We start from the raw sequence: 17,391 nt of genomic DNA on the forward strand, positions 1-17,391 counted from the left end.
AGTATCTTTATAGTTGTTAGGAATACATGGAAATTCAGATTCCACACTTCTGTTCTTGACAAAAATATAAATATTTAGCCGAAGTCTTCCCTTTCTCCTTTCTGCATCCTACACATTTACAGCACAATGAGGAAATGTCCTTTTAAATAGTTTTTCTGAATTAATAAAAATGTCCAAATGGGTATATAAGCAGTTCTTTCTAATGGCTTAAGGCATAACTTTTCAGAGGCCGTGTCTGTTGGCCTCTCCTAGAGCAGGTAAATTTGTTGATTTTCATCATAATTATACCTGAAGAGTAAGATGCAATTAACAAAGAAGGCAAGCGGCCTTAAATTAGAAATAATCACCATCTTCTAACCAGGCCAACAGATGGTTCCTTCTGCTGACTCTGCTTTACTGTGTCTCTGCAGGTATTACTGAACATGAAGGGAGGAGGTGGGGAAAGAGCTGGGAACACATCCTCACACATTTCAGATATTTGAGCATCAAGGGACAGATTCTGCTACCCTAGGGAAGAGAAATGAGATGTGAATGAACAGGCATCTTTGGGAGTCCGTGGATCTGCTTGTGGGTCCTCATTCTCCACAAATAGTGTTACAACACTTGCAGCACGTATTCTCATTTCAGATAATGCAAACTAAACCCCTTTCTTCTCTCATGGGTTTTTGTGGAGATGCACATCATTGATATTTTGCTATGAATGTCATGCAGGATACCCCACATATTATATTTTTTCATAACACAATAGGATATTTTATTAACCGTTGTTTGAAGTAACCCCAGAAAACCTGTAAGTAAATTGTCTTTCCCAGTTAATTCTTTACTCCCATTCAGCGCATAGTTGCTATTGTATAACCACATGGAGACAATTTCCATCACCTCAGTGAAAAATCATTATTGAATGTCCTCTTTGGGGAAGATACATAAAGTTATACATACTTGGAAAACAGATACCACACTGTCGAACTGAAATTTTACTGATCCTGAAGCAGTTGACCATGTCATGATGGTATTGAGGGGCATTTTTTGTGATCCTCAGTTTAATATAACTATATTGGTTAATTTTAAAAAATGGAAAATTAGCTGCCCAGCAACTGCTGTTCCACGTGGCATACAAGTTTCCAGTGATGTTCACACATCCTGTGAATACCAGCCTCTGAAAAAGTGTTATCTTAAGGAAGCTGAGTGTATAGATGGCTAGTGCTTGCCATGTGGTCAGACCGTTTATATTTAATGGGAGGGTAAATAAGAGAAAAAAGTGTGAATTAACTGTTGTGCTATTCTGATGTGCAACGTGAGTTGTGGGTGTAACGCAGAAACTTCTTTGTTCCTTCACTCAAGGTGTCCAAGTGCTCCGAGGAGATCAAGAATTACATCGAAGAGCGGTCCGGCGAGGACCCCCTGGTGAAGGGTGTTCCCGAGGAGAAGAACCCCTTCAAGGAGAAAGGAGGCTGCGTCATCGCATGAGAAAACAAGCCCATCCGCAACCGGAGCGGACAGTGTTGTACCTTTAGTGAGTCACTAGCGTGTCCTCAGTTCCGCTGGTCCTTGTTGAACAAGTACAGGAGCGGATTTTTTTTTTCTTAAGAAAAGAAAAAGAAAAAAAAAGCAGATGAGGTCGTCGTTGGTCGCTCCGTAGGGTGCGGCTGTATCCTGCTCTCCGACAGCGCTGTGCTCCTCCTCCCGCAGCAGGGACAGGCCCTTTCGCTTCGTGCCACGCTAACGCCGTCCGCTCTCATCGCCTGTTTATCGGTTGCTTCTTGGCTGTTAATTGGAATTAAAGAAACCTGCCTGTAACCCGAGCGCCTGGGCACTTGCTTGCTGCGCGGCAGAGAGGCTGGAGGAGGGACGGGGCGGCGCGGCGCGGCGGGACCGCGGCAGGCCGCGCCGGGGCCCGTGCAACGCGCCGGGGCCCCGAAACGCCCCCGCGCGGGCGGAGCGCGGCCGCGGAGCGGAGCGGAACGGGCCGCCATGGCGCTGCGGCTCTGGAGCGGGCGGGCCTGGGCGCTGCGCGGCGGCGGGGCGGCGGCGGCGGGGCGGCGGGGCAGCCCCGGCCCCGGCCCCGGCGCCGGCGGGCGGCGGGGCGGAGCGCGCGTTGCCGACACGCCGCAGCACGGCGCCTTGCGGGCGGCCCTCAGGAAGGTACCGCGGGGCGGGCGCGGGGCGCGGGGCAGCGCAGCGGGGTTTGCAGAGAGCGCGCTCGCCGAGGTTAAGCGAAAAAGACGCTGAACTTTCCCCCCGTCACGTCGCGAGCGGCGGCGCGGCGGGTCTGGCAAATCCCGAGCGCCTCCAGGAGTCTGTGAAGGTTCAGCCTGCCAGTGCCCGAGTTCGAGCCTGGTGCGCGCCCGCGTGGCACGCGCAACAGCGGCGGGGGAAAACGCTTCTCGGCTGCGTGGGAACAGGCTGGCCGGGTGGGTTTAGTCCTGCTCGGCAGCACGAGGTGTGTGGAGCAAGTGTCCCAAACCCTGTCGCGGGTGTGCCCGGGGTGACGGGGCCTCCTGCTGCACGTGCAGGGTCAGTTCTCCGTGTTTCTGGAGGCAGAGTGCGAGAAAAGGCAGAATAGAGCTGCTTTGTCCGTGTGTATTTCCAGGAGAGGAGTAATAGGTAATTCCTGTAAAACCGAGTCACCCCTCAGGAGAAACGGAGACCTTTTTGGTAAGGTAACATGCGAATTGCATACCAAATGACAACTGGGTATTGGTGAACCCTGTGTATTCCCAACAGCGAGGTCCATGTAACCTGTAGAAGGTTGTGATATAATTAATTAGTATAATATAATTAAGCACACCTGTCAAAACTACATAATTAGGTTTGTTTTCTTGGTGGCAGGTTGCCATGTGGATAGTGGAGCATGCTTGGGGGTGGAGAAGTCAAGGAGGAAAAAAGCCATGTGTATGAGAAATTTACCTTTAAACTATGGACTGATGAGTAAAGTGCTGAAGTTCAGGACTTAATATAAGGAGCAAACAGCGTTATTGTGGCAGCTGTATACAAACAAACAAGCTAGAAACAACCATTCAAAGGTGGGCTTCCAAAGTGTAAGGCACTGTCCCTGATTTGACTATAGATAAGCTTATAAATCCTAGTAAGTGTCGCATTGCTTCTAAGGATAGGATTATGTGTCAGTAGCTTTTGCAAAACAAGATGTGTTGGGTTGCTGAATGTTAATTCATTCACGTGACTTTGGCCTTGTGCTGTCATAGCTTTGATAGATGCTTTTTAAAATTACTTTAGAATTACTTTAAAATTACTCTTATATTTTCCTGGATAAGTTTAACTTTCCCAAATTTCCTACCTTTCACAGTTCACTGCGGAGAAAAGATAATAGAGCTACTTCTGATTCATGTGGTTTTTACTTTCCTTTTGTTTTTTTGGAATTGGCTTTCATACTTCCAGTATTAAAACAGGATATCCCAAAGGCCATTTAATTAAACAAGATTTTTATGAATAAAAAGGCCTTTTATCCTTGAGCTTTGCAATCATGTGTTCTTTTCATGTATTTTAAGAAGGAACCTGAGCGATAAGGAAAAGATTTGTGTTGTGACTAGCCTGTTTCCAAAGAAATTAATTTAACTAGTCTAAATTTCTGGACCTTCTGCAAAGCAGGAATAAGCTGACATAGAAAGGATCAGTAGAAGCAGCTGGAAATGAATCCTCATCTCTCACCTGGATTAACAGCAAAGGATTTCATGGCAAATACCATGGTGTCAGGTTTGTGCTGATCCATTCTGTGGAGGGAACGTTTGCCCTCCATATCTGCAAGTCTTATGTCTGCTGAATTTGTTCCCTTGGCACGCTCCTCTTCCTTACTCGCTAAGGCGCAGCGCTGTGTTTGGGGTATATGGGGAGCCACAGCCTTCTGCCTTCGTCTGTGCGTGTGCGTGTGCCACAGAGCCTGTCCTAGTTCCTGTGAGTTTTCCATGTGCGTGTGCAGGAGGAACAGAACTGGTGATTACCCACTGGTAATTACCCTTTACAACTGCATAACTTAAAAGCAATGTCATTCCCAAATGCAGAGGATAAAGGCAGACCTTTAGTGAAGGCTTTAGTTTAGTCTAGATCTGGAATTCTTAAAGCTCCTATTCTGTCACAGAACAGTGTGTGTCCTAATCTAGCTGTATCCCAAGTCTCTGTAGTTGAGTATTTGCTGAGGAATCAAACAAAAGACAGGGCGAAGGGGTTGTATGAGTATCTGCCGGGGCTGTGTGTGGTGCTCTGTTATGTGACACAAACACACAGACTTTTCCTCCTGTTCTGGTGTGGGCTGTGTCCCCTCTCTTTGCTCAAGTGCAAGTGACAGTATGTTCTAACGTCCTGGGTTTAGTGAGGATAACCACATTAGAGACCAAGTGGGATGCTGATGCTGCAGTTACCACATAAATACCTGCGATGAATATATTGTAGAAGAAATTATAGTAAGCAAGAGAAAAAACATTTCATCCTTGTCCCGTGTTTTTGCAAAATGCTTATATAGCACTTATTTCAGACTCTACTTGATTATTTATTTTTTTAAAAATAATGAATTTATCTCAAATGTCAGCTAATGTTGTTGTTCACCCCAAAGCTTCCAGCAATCACTGTTTATTTTGGCTTAAGTTAAACCTGTCCCCAGTGCATTTAAGATAAACTGAAAAATAAACTCTTTGGGAGAGAATGACCACTCAGGATCTGTAATCCTTTTTAAATGTAACTGTTATTTAATTTGGGGCACTCTTTCCGCTAGATAAATCCAAATGCAACTTACCAGAGAAATTGGAGAAAGAAGCAAAGTAATTCCATTAACAATGAACTCTTATTTTTTTGTTTCCATACATTCTGTTTTTTAATCTATTAATTTAATGTATTTTAAATGGTCTGTAATTTTCCAATTGTTCTGAGCAGGATGAGGAAGAGACTCCTATAATTCCAGGGAGCTGTTTTTAGCAAGAGCATTGAAATAACCTTGTGAGTGGTTTCCTTTACAACTTTATAGGTCACCACCCTTCCTCTTGGAAATCAGAAATGTAACTTTTTCTTAACTTGTTGAACAGTGCTTGCAGTGCAGTGGTATCCTACAGCTCGTTGCAGTAATTAACTTATACTATTACTTGTTTGCAGGAAAAAGATTTAACCTACTCCGTGTGTGTGCATAGCTGCATGAATATGCATTTATGTTGCATATGCTGTCCATTTTTCTTTCCTCTGGCATTAGTAGTAAGAAGCTTTGGGAAATAGGTTTGAAATGGATTGGCACATATTCTGCTGGAGCTGCATCTGATATAAATGAGATTAGTTGCGATGACTTGCTCTAGTTACAGCGTGTTACGTCTCTGCAGGCTAAAGGCAATTCCTGTGAACGTGAGACTTCACTAAAGGGCACTACCTCATTTGCGGCTCTTGGCTTGTATGTCAGAGCTGACGTGTTGACAGTGTCATAAGTTTTCTGCTTATTAGTAGATGAATCTTTACAAGAATTAAAGCCCCTGTGTATTAAAGCATGCGGAATCTGACTTAAACAGAGATTCACTGTAACTTTCCAGTAAAATCACAGTAAATTCTCTGTCAGAAGAATGACTCTTTTCCACCTTCTGCAGAGTACTGAAGTGTAATGGCTGTTGCCGCCGGGGCACCTTGGATGGAGTTAGTTTATATAACTTTGTAGCAAATTATAAAAGTAGCAACAGAATAGCAAACTGACTGCTGGTATTATAAATAAATCTCTTGAAGGCAAGTTTCTCACTAAATTGAGAGAAAAGGAGAGAGGAAAGAGACAGCAGAAGCTGCAAAATACATGACTTGGATCTGTATTTTTAAAACATTTATCATATACCTGAAGTAATTTTCAGAAAGGAGACTTTTTCTAAAAAATCTGTCATTAGTAGGCTTCAGAGATTTTGCACTGAGTGTCTTTCTGTCTAAGGGAACAAATTGTATTCCCAAATTCTGGGGTATTTGCAGTGGCCTGAGTCATCTGTCTTATGTCTGACAGAAACATCATATAAACATTTTGGGGGCAGATTTCTGATATAGAGATAGTATAGATAAACACAGCAATTTCCTTTACTACTGCCAAAAAATCTTGGCAGTAGTTTAGCAGAGAGGAAACTTCCGAAATTGATATTGTCATTATTGGAAGAGCCAGCAGGGATATACCAGTGTAATAAAGGATGCATCCATACCAAAGAGTTGCTCTTAAACCAGTTTAGGAACGTGGGAGAGAAAAAATGAACTTTTTTTAAAGGACTGAAGATTCCTGGTTACTAAAGCTGCTAAGACCAAATGCCACCTAAGCTATATGTTCCCTGATACTGTTTTTAATAATTACTTTTTAACTGGTCACAAGAAATTAGAGCATTAGTTTCTCTACAAAAATAAGTCAAGTTTAATAATTGTAAGTATTTCCAAAATGCCATTGTATTTGCAGTCTGCCATGTTATGTATTCAAACATGAATACATAGTGAAGTCTTCAAAATATAGCATGTAAACTTCGGACTGGGCAAACTAGTATAGGTGGCAGAATGCTCTAATCGTGCTGTGATACTAGAAGTGCCAGAAATGTCTGAAACTGTGAGATGCCTCTGATACCACTGCAGAACCAGCTCCTCACAGCTGCTGCAAGATTTTGCCTGTCATCGTAAGCCCTTCTTGTCCCCTGCCAGCACCCTCACGCCTCCCCTGTGCTTGCTGATGGATGAGAAGCTGAATTGGAGAAGTGCTGTACCACATGTGTGAGAGTGGAGCTTCTTTACAGGCAAATTTGGGAGACTTTCTTGAGAGGCTTTCCTAGACTCATTGTCATGATTATTCCTGTTAGAGATTTGCAGTGGGATAAGCGTGAGCATGCTTCTGGTATTCTGATTGCATTTTCAAAGACGTGGTGTGTGGGGGAGACTGAAAAGGAAATTATAAACAGCTCCCTGTTATTCTTGAGAAGACACCAACTCTTTCCAGGGGAAGTTGATAAAAACCTGGAGAAAAATCACCATGCTCAAAGAGAAATGTGAATCTTGTTATTTCAGCTTAGCTTTTTCCCATGGCCTGTTTTTCCCCCCCGCCCAAGTATAAATGGAAAGTAGAAGGAAGTAGAGCATACTGAATTAAAAAATGTTTCCTGTGATGCTGGAGCAATGAAGTAAGTAGATGTTGTGTAAGCTTCTTGTGGTTGAGATGACAGTCCAAATCTTTAGCTAGTGATTCAGTATTACCAGCTAATAGAGCTTTCAGTGAGGTCCCCATCAACTGTATTGATCCTTGAGGGTACCTCAGAGTTACTAGGTACTTGGCTGATACGCTGATGAGCATGGTTTAAGTACCAGCAAATACATAAAATGGGATAAGCTGCTAGGTTGTGGTGGCTTCCCATCTGTAGTTTAGCACATACAGAGCCATGATTTGGATAGCTCTAGAGAATGTTGTTCCACCTCTTGGTGATGAGAGACAAAGAAAAGGTGAAGGCAATAACTGCATTAGAATGAATTCCTAGAAATGAGTATTTTCTCTTTTATCTAAAAGATTCGGTCATGATCTGGGCCTCTTGGGTGCAGTCAGTAAGCTAGGTCTTATATTCAAGACCACCTCTCTGGGTGTATTAGTGCACCTCTCCCTGTCTGAATGCAGCCCACTCGCACACTACAGGAAACCCTGGTTGCCACTTGTGATCTTGGCCGGTCGGAAAGTACCGTGAACACCTGGACCCTCTGCTAACAGATCTCCTGAAGGAAGTCTGTCAGTCCTAATGAATCATATACCCCAGACGGCACTTGAAAAGCATTGCTTAAAACATCCGACCTCTCCAACTATTACCCAATATTGAAATTCCACTTCTAGCCAGGTACTGCATTTGGTGCTGTGTCCAGTGACAGGGAACGGTGTGGGTGGCGAAGATGGATGAACTCCTGGGGCACACACATTTCAAGTTGCACTGTGTCATACAATTTCATGAAGTCAAATTCATTTCTGATACCTTGCAGTGGAGAGGTAGCCTGGGATGGTGTGGCTCACAGTGAGATAGCTCGTTTGGTTTACATCCCAACAGGAACAAAAGGCAAAAGCAGGTTCTAAACTGTAATATCCAGACCCCTGGTGTGGCTTTACAATGTACCTCAGAAAACATGAGTTGGGGGGACAAAAATGTCACAGCTGTGTAGGTAATACCCAGCTCTACATTGCTTTCAGAACTGCATACAAGTAGCAACAGCTGCCAGCCACCTTAAAGACTTCTCTGAGATCAGCACCTAGACAGATGTAATCTGAGACAGAAATTTTTGGTCCCATGGGATTGCCTCACTTTGAATGCATTCGCCCTCAAATTGTAGGAATAGCCTTGGCACTCACCTTGTTCTCGCTGATTCTGGTTTCCCTGTACTCTAGGCTAGAAAAAATGTCTTTACATATTGTGTTGTGAAAGCAGTGTGGTTTTTACTCATTCTAATTTCTTCTGGAATGAGCCCTCCAGCTGAAGATCAAGTTGCTTGGGACAGTCATATGTCCCATGTTTCTAGGTATGTCACACTTGTGCTCAGTGAAGAGATGTGAAGTGTGAAGTGCAGTGAGGCTCACAGAGCACTTGGGGAGTTTGCTTCATTAGGAAATACAAAGAATCACAATTCGCTTGAACAGAATTTGTGGTTGCTGTGGCTGAGCATGAATCCAGTCAAATGAGGGATGCAGTTGTCTGGCTAGTTGTAGGTGGAAAAGGGAATTTCTTTGACCTAGTTTTTCCCCACAGTGACACCACATGCACAAAAAAATCCTGCTGACTGAAGAAGAGGGAAAGAAAATGAGTTTTGTGTGTTCACATTAATAACTATGTAAGTCACAAGGACTGCACAGTGGTGGGCTTGAAACAAGTAGCGGTAGGGGTAAATGTTCTGATCTTCTAAGTACTCTTCCAAAAATCTTTCTGGGTTTCCTAACCAACTCTGTTCCCACTATTCTTATTTTTAAAATGTCAACATTCAGAGATGCATGACTTATCTCTAGCTGTGGATGGATGTTAGAGGAATACTGTGTCAGTAATGGGGGGGGGGGGCTTATTCCCTGCCTAAGTAGAAATTATGTTTATTATATATCTCTCCTTGTATACCATAAATTGCTTAGGTTTTTGTATATAGTGTATGTAACCATGAATACTATAGAACTTGAGGTATGAACTTATCTTCTACATCCCCCGAAGAGTTCAATTTTTGCAAAAAGATGACTGTAAAAATAACTTTTTTTTTGTCCAGGTAGAATACAGGGCCCCACATGGCTTGAAACACATGGTGTTGAGTATCGGGAGGTGAGAAATGTTCTTTTGATGGCATATTGCTTTGTTCATTGTGGTTTGATTAATGGAAGATACAGTAGCTATTCCCAATGAGACAGAAAAATAGCAGAAGTGTGAAAATCTGAATGTGGTTAAAGGAGAGAAGTTAAAGTCTATGAAACTAAATGTAAATACACAATCAATTTTCTGATTTCAGAACTCTGTGCAAATATATTTGTCTATCCTTTGGGCTGGGGTAGGGGGACATGGGGAAGAAGGAGGAGTCAGCTAGGCTTATGTGGGTCCTTCCGCAGTTGTAGCTGGTCTTTCAGCATCTCGTTCCCAAGGAAAAGGTTAAGCTAGACTCAGTCCCCCAGTCACTGGGCTGGACCTTTTATTTTCTTAGCAGGGTGAAGGTGTGTGCCAAGGTGACAAAATACCCAGTGGTGGGGTTCCTGGCTGCACTGGTGGTTGGGCAGAGTGGAGGCAGAGCATGTACTTCTGCTTAGCCCTTCACTTCCTGAAGGGCTTGAAGGTTCTTAAGTTTTAGTTAAGCGTGGCACAAATCGTGTTGGCTTTTCTTTTTTTTTTTTTTTTTTCTTCCTCCTGAGGTGAAAACTGCAGCCAGACATATGGGACCAAAAGATTTGCAGTATTCAAATTTCTAATAAAAAAAACTAATAATCAGCTTTACTTTTATGTATTACGTATGTTGCAAGGAACTGTGTTGCAGTGAGCAGGAAGAAATGTGGTGATTTAAACAGAAGCGTGCCCAATTACTGCCAAATGAACAGAGAGGAAGAAATTACATAACCCTCATAATGTGTGTGCCTTTCTGTTGGAAATCAGATTTTGTAAAAAATAAATGCAGACAGGTCTGTTTCATTACATAATGAGATCCTGCCAACTCTTACGTTATGGGGTTTTTCCCTCCCCCAATTTTTTTTTCCCTTGAGAATGGGAAAATACAATTTCATTTAGTAACAATTTGTTCCTGCATTTGCTGATCACTGCAGTCTTTGCATCCCCAGTGCTGCAGCAAATCACATGATTCTTCTGTTGCTTGTAACATGGCTAAATTGATGGTACAAAAAGGAATAGTGGTGCTGTAGTTAATCAGTTTTAAAAGTATATCTTCCCATTTCAGCCATGCCTTTTCCAGTGCTGAGGAAATTCTTCCATTTTTCTTTTATACAAGCCTACTGAGGATTGGTTTTAAATTCACTGGAAGTCTCTCTGGAAGCTCAGCTCTGGCCACAGCTATGTCTAATGGCAGTAGGGAAAGCCAGATGTGAGCCAGGCCTGTTCACCCTCATTTTGCAGTAATGAATAGAAAAGCACAAGGATTCTAAAGATATCCCAGGCTTTAGCAATAATGTGTCGCCTGCCCCTTTGAACCACCTTCATAGTGCTAAGCTTTAGTGACTCTCTTTTGCTTAATTCTTCCAATTTCAAGCTTGTGTACCACCCATTGGGAAAGGGAAAAGCAGGGGGGAAGCTAAATAACCTGGAATCCATGTGTATTTATGTCTAAACATACACACATGCACAGAGTAGGTTGGGGGTAGTATGTAGAGTAGTATGTATCAATTACATACCTGACTAATGTAGTTGATGCCTCTCTCTTAATATTGTGTGAAGCGTTTGGTACATTTATATCCAGAATAAGTGGATTGCATTGCCTATTATTTAAGTGGAGTGTGGTGAGCAGAAGTTCCTGCCATGCAGCCCATGTTCAGCAAGGTACTTCAGTGTGCGCCTAACTTGAACTGCATGTAATCCCACAAAGTCAAAGGGACTGCCAATGTGTTTAAACAGAGGAGGTGGAGCCATTAGTTTTCTGAGAACTATTTCATTGTGTATGACTTTTAGATATGGAGATTTAAAAAAAAAAAAAGTCATATTTTGACTTCTCTCTCTTTTTTCCTTTTTGGTGATATTTTCTGGCTGGCTCGAGGTGTCCTTTTTGTAGAGCTGTTTTCTCACCTGCCTGGTCACATCTTGCTCTGCAGATGTCATGCAGAACAGTTGGGTCATGTTTACATGAAAAGTTTGGGAGACCAAAATGAACTGAAGGACAAAGACAGCAGAGCATAGTCTTGTGGATTTTCCCAGACCTGGACCTTTTCAAGGAGAAGGAGTTGGCAAACATCCCCTCTGGTGTATCAATGTCTGGCGCATTCATGAATTGAAGGCAAAGTTTCTAGAGCAACTTTCCTACCTTCTGTTTTTAAGTACTCCCCACGTATTCATTCCTTGCTCAGAAGTGTTTGTTTATAGTTCTAAAAGAGATGATGACAAGTAAGAACAGCCCATCTGTCTAATGACATTTATACAGAGCTTCTGTCCCATTGGTTTTTAGTCCACAAATTTCAGACCCTGCATCTCTTTTATTTATTGAATGTGCTTGGGGTTATATCAGTAAGTTTGTTTACGTGGGCTAGGTCAATCTTTCTCCTTTCAAATGAAGCAAAACAAAAAAAAACCTTTATAAATGTTTATTGCTGTAGTTGACAAATGTTTCTAAAATTGAATTCATTTTTCAGGACCTGTTAGTCCTGAATTATAATGAGAAAAAAAAAAGATGTAATAAAAAGAGATGAATAGTAAAACAATGATACAGTTTGGGGGGGAATATACTTCCTTCAAGTGTGATAAGGTTTTTGGGAAAGAACATGTATACACATGTTGTAATTCCTTATTTTAGGTTTAGATAAGGGGGAAAACAAGATTGATAATCTTAAGTGGAATAATAAAATATTTTGAAAAAATGTTTCTAATACTTAAAGAAAAATATGGAAAGAAATCAAAGCTTCTTTTTAAAAAAATACTTTTTGTGAATGGTTAAACCATTCTCTCCTAATTAATTGCTACTAGCTGTAAATTTTGAGTTAGACATATTAAAATATGGGGGAAACGGTGGAAAAAAAAACCACATGACAATGTGCTGTGCTCACATCATTATTTAATATCTTGATGATGGCTTGAAAATATTAAGAATTTAAAAGGAATTTTCTTCTAGATTATAATTTCAGAACTTGTTGCTTTGGGGTTTGTAAAATTAAAAACACTGCTTTAAAATGCCTACTTCAAAATTACTACTTTTTTTAATTTATATTAATTATCTGATTATTCTGCTTTTAGGACCTTTTTCCTGCCAAGTGTTTGTTTTTCACAGGGTCATGAAACAGATGTCTACACTTAAATTGAAATTCTTAAGTTCAATCTTGCATCAATGTAGAAAACATTTTCATGATTTGTTCTGAGCAGTAGCCTGATGACAGCTCAGAGCACAGAAGTTTCTTTATTGTCACTGAAGCCCAGTCCCAAATCCCTTACTCACACAGGGCAAGTTCTTTAGCAGGAGTCTCCAGACAGTCATTAATACAGATGTTGCACCAGAAATTTGGCTCAATAGTCAAGTGTGAATACAGAGTAATAGGCGCAGATTGTATTCGAATGCCACATCTCTCTGTAGCCCACAATGTGGAAGTCTTCCTCATGCAAAAGTGTAAGATTTTCTGCAGTCTAGGACACTCATTACCTTTACAGAACCCCTTGTATAGTCCTGAGTCACCCTTGTTACATAGGTCTCCCAGGTGAGTCCTGACCAATACGAGGAAAGTGTGTTTTTATAAGAGAAGGAGGTAGGGCCAGAGGCTGAGTGGTAAAATCCATGGTTTGGGATGGGTATCCTCCTGGCTATACTAGTACTGAAAAAACAATCTTTTTCAAAAAAGGGATCTGTAGAACTTCCTGAAAATCTGCAGTGAATCACCTGGTTGTGGTGTGTGTCCTGAAGGAGGAAATGGCAGGTCACAGCTTTGCAGGCTAGATCACTTCAGACCTCAGGCAAGCTTGTAATGTTGGATTTTGGTTGCCAAAAGACAGTATGCTAAATAGCTTTGTATGAGAAGCTTGGTTAAGCACTTCAAGGAGTGTTTTCTGCCTAATACGTGGTTAAATTTAAATGTGTGATGGGGATATTTTTAAATTCTTGTGGTCTTCCAAGTCATGTACTGCCTTTGCTTCTGCACGTCACATCATCAGAGACCGAATGATGGCCTTTCTGTTTGGGCGCTGGCTGCTGCAGGTCAAGGCTTGTCACTGTGGTGTTTTTCATCACCAAGTTGAGTGAACCAGCCATCCTGGGCCCTGGCAGTCCATGGCTCCTACCATGGGCAGCATCTCCTAGCATGTGTTATGGGGACCCTAAACACAGAAACAACTGCTATTCAGAGAAAGTTGCACAAAAACTTAAATGTCTCCTCATTAGCAAAACCGTATTAGAATCAAATAAATCCTTTGGCAAGCTGTAGAATTGATTGCCCTAATTTTTAGGGTGGGTGACCATGCTACCAACACTGGAAGGTATCTCCTAAGTGCAGAAGAGATATCAGGACTTTGTTTTGTCCATCATACACAGACAGTCATCCTTGTCAGACAGGTGCCATGTGGCAGAAATGTCAGACTCGCCACAGTCTCTCAAGGGGCAGGAATGGTCAGAAACTACCTTTTGGGGGAGCCTCCAAAGGAACATCCTTTTTCAACCCCCTTTCCTCACTCAGCTGGATTTGCTCTGATTCTGTCTTGGGCAATCGAGCACGGAATGTATTTCCATCCCAGTCTCCTCCCCTGTTGCCTTTCAGTTACCTTTCTTAAGAACATTACTGAAAAACTCTGCCTAAAGCTCGAGAAGATTTGTGAGGGAACTGAGGGAGAACTGTGGCCTCTAAGCCCAGGAGTGAAAAGAAACAGAATATTTGTGGGAAAACCCATTCTAGTGTGCTGTGTCTCAGATGTGATCCCAAATGAGAGCAAAGTGTTGGAAGCAAACAACTATTATTTCAATACATAAATTCCTCCTTAGTCCCTGCATCTGGTCAAAAAAGAGAGCTAGATACCTCTGAGGAGAAACTGGGAAGACTCGCAGAGGGTCCTGAGCGGTTGTCACCAAGAGCTCGCCAACAGGAAACTTATTCCCACAGCAACTCTTTGATTATTTTTATAGGGTCGTTTTAGTAGTTATGGACAGCGCAGTGGGTTTGGTTACATCAGCTCTCCTTAAATTCTTACTTCTTGCTAAAATACTGTCTGTCCTGAACACAGTAGCTGTAGGATGGTAAATTGTTTTATAGTGCAGCAGTTGCTGCCAGAGATTGTGTACAAAATTGTAAGGAGGACTGTTGTAATGTGAGCTGTTAATTATTTTCTTTAATTATTGACGGTGTCAAGGCAAAGTTTCTCTGGTATGTTTTCTCTGTTCTTTCAAGTCAGTCTTTTGCTGATTGTCCAGATATAATCAGTTAAGAACTATCATTAGTGATTTTTTGCTTATTTATTTTACTTTTTTCATTACATTAAAGACTCCATTAGTTGTGTTTTTAGTTATTAATAGAGCTAAATTCATTTACTGTAACTTGATTTTAAAGAAAAAAATTGCTCTTGTTAACATAATGTGATAGGGTTATATGGTGCCACTGAATGCATTTAATCTTCTTAATTGAAATATATCTTTCTCATATTTTCTGATGCTTTTCTAGTAAGTAAGTCTAATCTCAGCTTAAGTATAACTCACAGTAAGCTTTAGTAAAAATTCCGCCCTTTCATAAGAATTTAGTTTAATGATTTCTTTTCAAGATTCAGGCAATATATTGTCCTGCTTACTGTGCACTGAAATATTATATTACCACAATATTATTAGGGATAGATGCAGGAGATAGCACATGTAGAAATGTTATGGTCTTTAACTTCTAATTTGAATTGCTTGATAGAAGTTAAACTTGCTGGTGAATAATGGAAAGAAATCTTTAGTTCTTGTACAGAACATATATATATGCTCTCAGTACACAAATTGATTCAATTACATATTCTAGTCTTGTAGAAATAGCATACTTGTTATAGAATATAATGAGAATTAAATGCAAATCATTAATATTTCTGGCTAGGTGCTGATACAGTATCAGGGCACTGTGTGAAGAAAAATCCCCAAATGTGTTTTTTGTTTCTTTTCTCATTTAAATAGTATACTATAATTTCCTCTGGAAAATAATCAAAACATGCAAATATCTGGCAATATTTTGGGGATATTTTTCCACCTATCTGTTTCAGAAAGAGATTAGAATAATCTATAACAAAAAATCTGCATCTCTCTCTTTTCCCACTCCATGTCCCCCTTCCTGAGCAGGAAGTTACAGGTGCTGTTTTTCACACAACTTTGTAAAGACTACTTTAAATAAAAACAGTTTTTTTTTTTTTATCAAAAATGAAATGAGTTTTTGGCTTGATTAGTTTCCTACTGGGAAAATATCCACATTGTTTAATAATAACAATAATAATTTTATTAAGAAAAATTACTTAGGGTTGATATCAGCTATTATACTATTCTTTCAAACACTTCCCAGAGGGCAGCCAGAGCTCACACTGAGATGTAGACTAAACCAATGCTGTCTCCAAAGCTGAGTCTTTTAGATTTGAGTTTTTAAGATCTGAATGGAGCAGCCTGAGAAAAACACCAGTGTTGTGCATGAGGCTTATGATGCCCTCGTCATCAGGAAAAGAACAGAATTCCTGTTATTTTGGTTTACTAATACTTTATCAGCAAGCAGAAAAGAAAAATGGCTTCCAAGTCAACTATGTATATCCCAAATTGTGTTGAGATTTGGCTATCTAGATTAGGTAAAAAGAGTACCTTTGTGCTTGGGAATAGCTGTCAAACAGCATTGATTATTCCAGATGTAGTATTAAAATCTTTCTGTTGAGAGGAGTTTTGGATACTGACTATAGTCAATATCCTAGTAATGTAAGTCTAAATGTTATCACCCATATTTTCTACTTTTCTCATGATAAAGCCTATAGAAATAAATAGAACTGCTGCTCAACTACTGCTGAAAGCTTGCTTCTGTATATTTGCCAAACACTGTCTGTATAAGTAGTTTAAAGTACTTGCATAATTTGTGCTGGCAGTATTTAACATGCTGTGTGTATTCAAAAATTAAAGTTAATTCAAAATTAATCAAGATTTAAATTAATTCAAGCTTGAAATATTTCTTTGGGGGCACAGATCTGAGAAACTAGCCAAGCCAGAGGAAGGGACACAAATAGCTAGGTATGCAGCATATTTGACCTGCGTCCGAATAAGCCTGTCTTTAGAAGTGTTTTAAATACACATTCTGTAATTGTACTTGCTCTTTCAGTTAGGATTGCTGACTTGGCCCTTTGAAAACACATCTCCCTGTTTCCAATAACTTATATGTGAAGGGATGATAATATTGGACAATTGGTGCTAAAACACCAGCCAGCTGACCAGCATTGCAGTTCTGCAGCAATGTGGTTTATGTGTACAAAGGGACATGCTCCCCTAGCTGCCCTTTCTACATGAGCTTTCTGTCCTCTGATCGCCCCATGGCCTGCTCCTCATGCCTGACTGATGCTGCTGATCCAAATTACCTGAGGATGTATGTTTTCTGATGGCTTATTTTCAAGGAATGATACTTTTAAAGGAATGAGCTTGCATGCCTGAAAACAGGTTAGTTTGTTTAGAAACTTATTTATGATTGCAAATAACGTGTTTTTTTGTATTTGTGTCTAAAGTCTGAAAACTTTTGACAAGACCTATTTCATCTGTTTAAAAAAATACAGTTTAAAGTGGGCAGTGAAATGACTAGATAACAATTGTGGATATTGGTGTCTTGACCGAGATTTTTATTTTTTCTTGATATTAGAGGCAGACGCTGTTGGCAGTTTGTGTAGTGAGGCTGTCTTCATCTTTTTGTTGCCTCATGCAAGATAAACCTTGTTTTACCAAGAGAAGTAAAATTTGCAATTTCTAGTAATAACTAGCTTTTGGTTCTGTTAAATAATTTGAGTTTTACTCAAAGGCACAGAAGCAAGCAGGATATAATCTGCAGGAATGGTGTAAAAAACTTACCTGAGTCTAATGCCTTCATCATTCTTCTGACTTTGTTTAACTTCAAAGGTAGCTTTGTATGTAGGCTATGAAACACTTGGCCCAGTACCAGCCTTAATAGGCACAAAACTGTGTTACTACACTCACTTCATACTTTTGCCAAGATCCGTCAAAACATTGCGATAACTTTCTGTAAACACTTTATAATAACTTTCAGGCATTTTCCTGGATGCTATCAGGTGAACATTACCAAAA

At 40.7% G+C, this 17,391-nt stretch overlaps 1 protein-coding gene across 2 annotated transcripts in view; it reads left to right on the top strand.

Moving 5' to 3' along the window:
* The first annotated feature begins 1,929 nt into the window (after nt 1-1,929).
* Nucleotides 1,930-17,391, top strand: part of LOC112982357 (probable acyl-CoA dehydrogenase 6) — an 89,945-nt gene continuing 74,483 nt past the window's right edge. Inside the window, exon 1 of one of the 2 annotated variants that reach the window (XM_064506075.1) lies at nt 1,930-2,142. In XM_064506075.1, the coding sequence (XP_064362145.1) occupies nt 1,972-2,142 (171 nt within the window). In that variant the 5' untranslated portion in view covers nt 1,930-1,971. The remainder of the gene's footprint in view (nt 2,143-17,391) is intronic. The other variant, XM_064506074.1, reaches the window with a different exon arrangement.

The sequence above is a fragment of the Dromaius novaehollandiae genome, chromosome 2 (assembly GCF_036370855.1).
Source record: "Dromaius novaehollandiae isolate bDroNov1 chromosome 2, bDroNov1.hap1, whole genome shotgun sequence".
NCBI lineage: Eukaryota > Metazoa > Chordata > Aves > Casuariiformes > Dromaiidae > Dromaius > Dromaius novaehollandiae.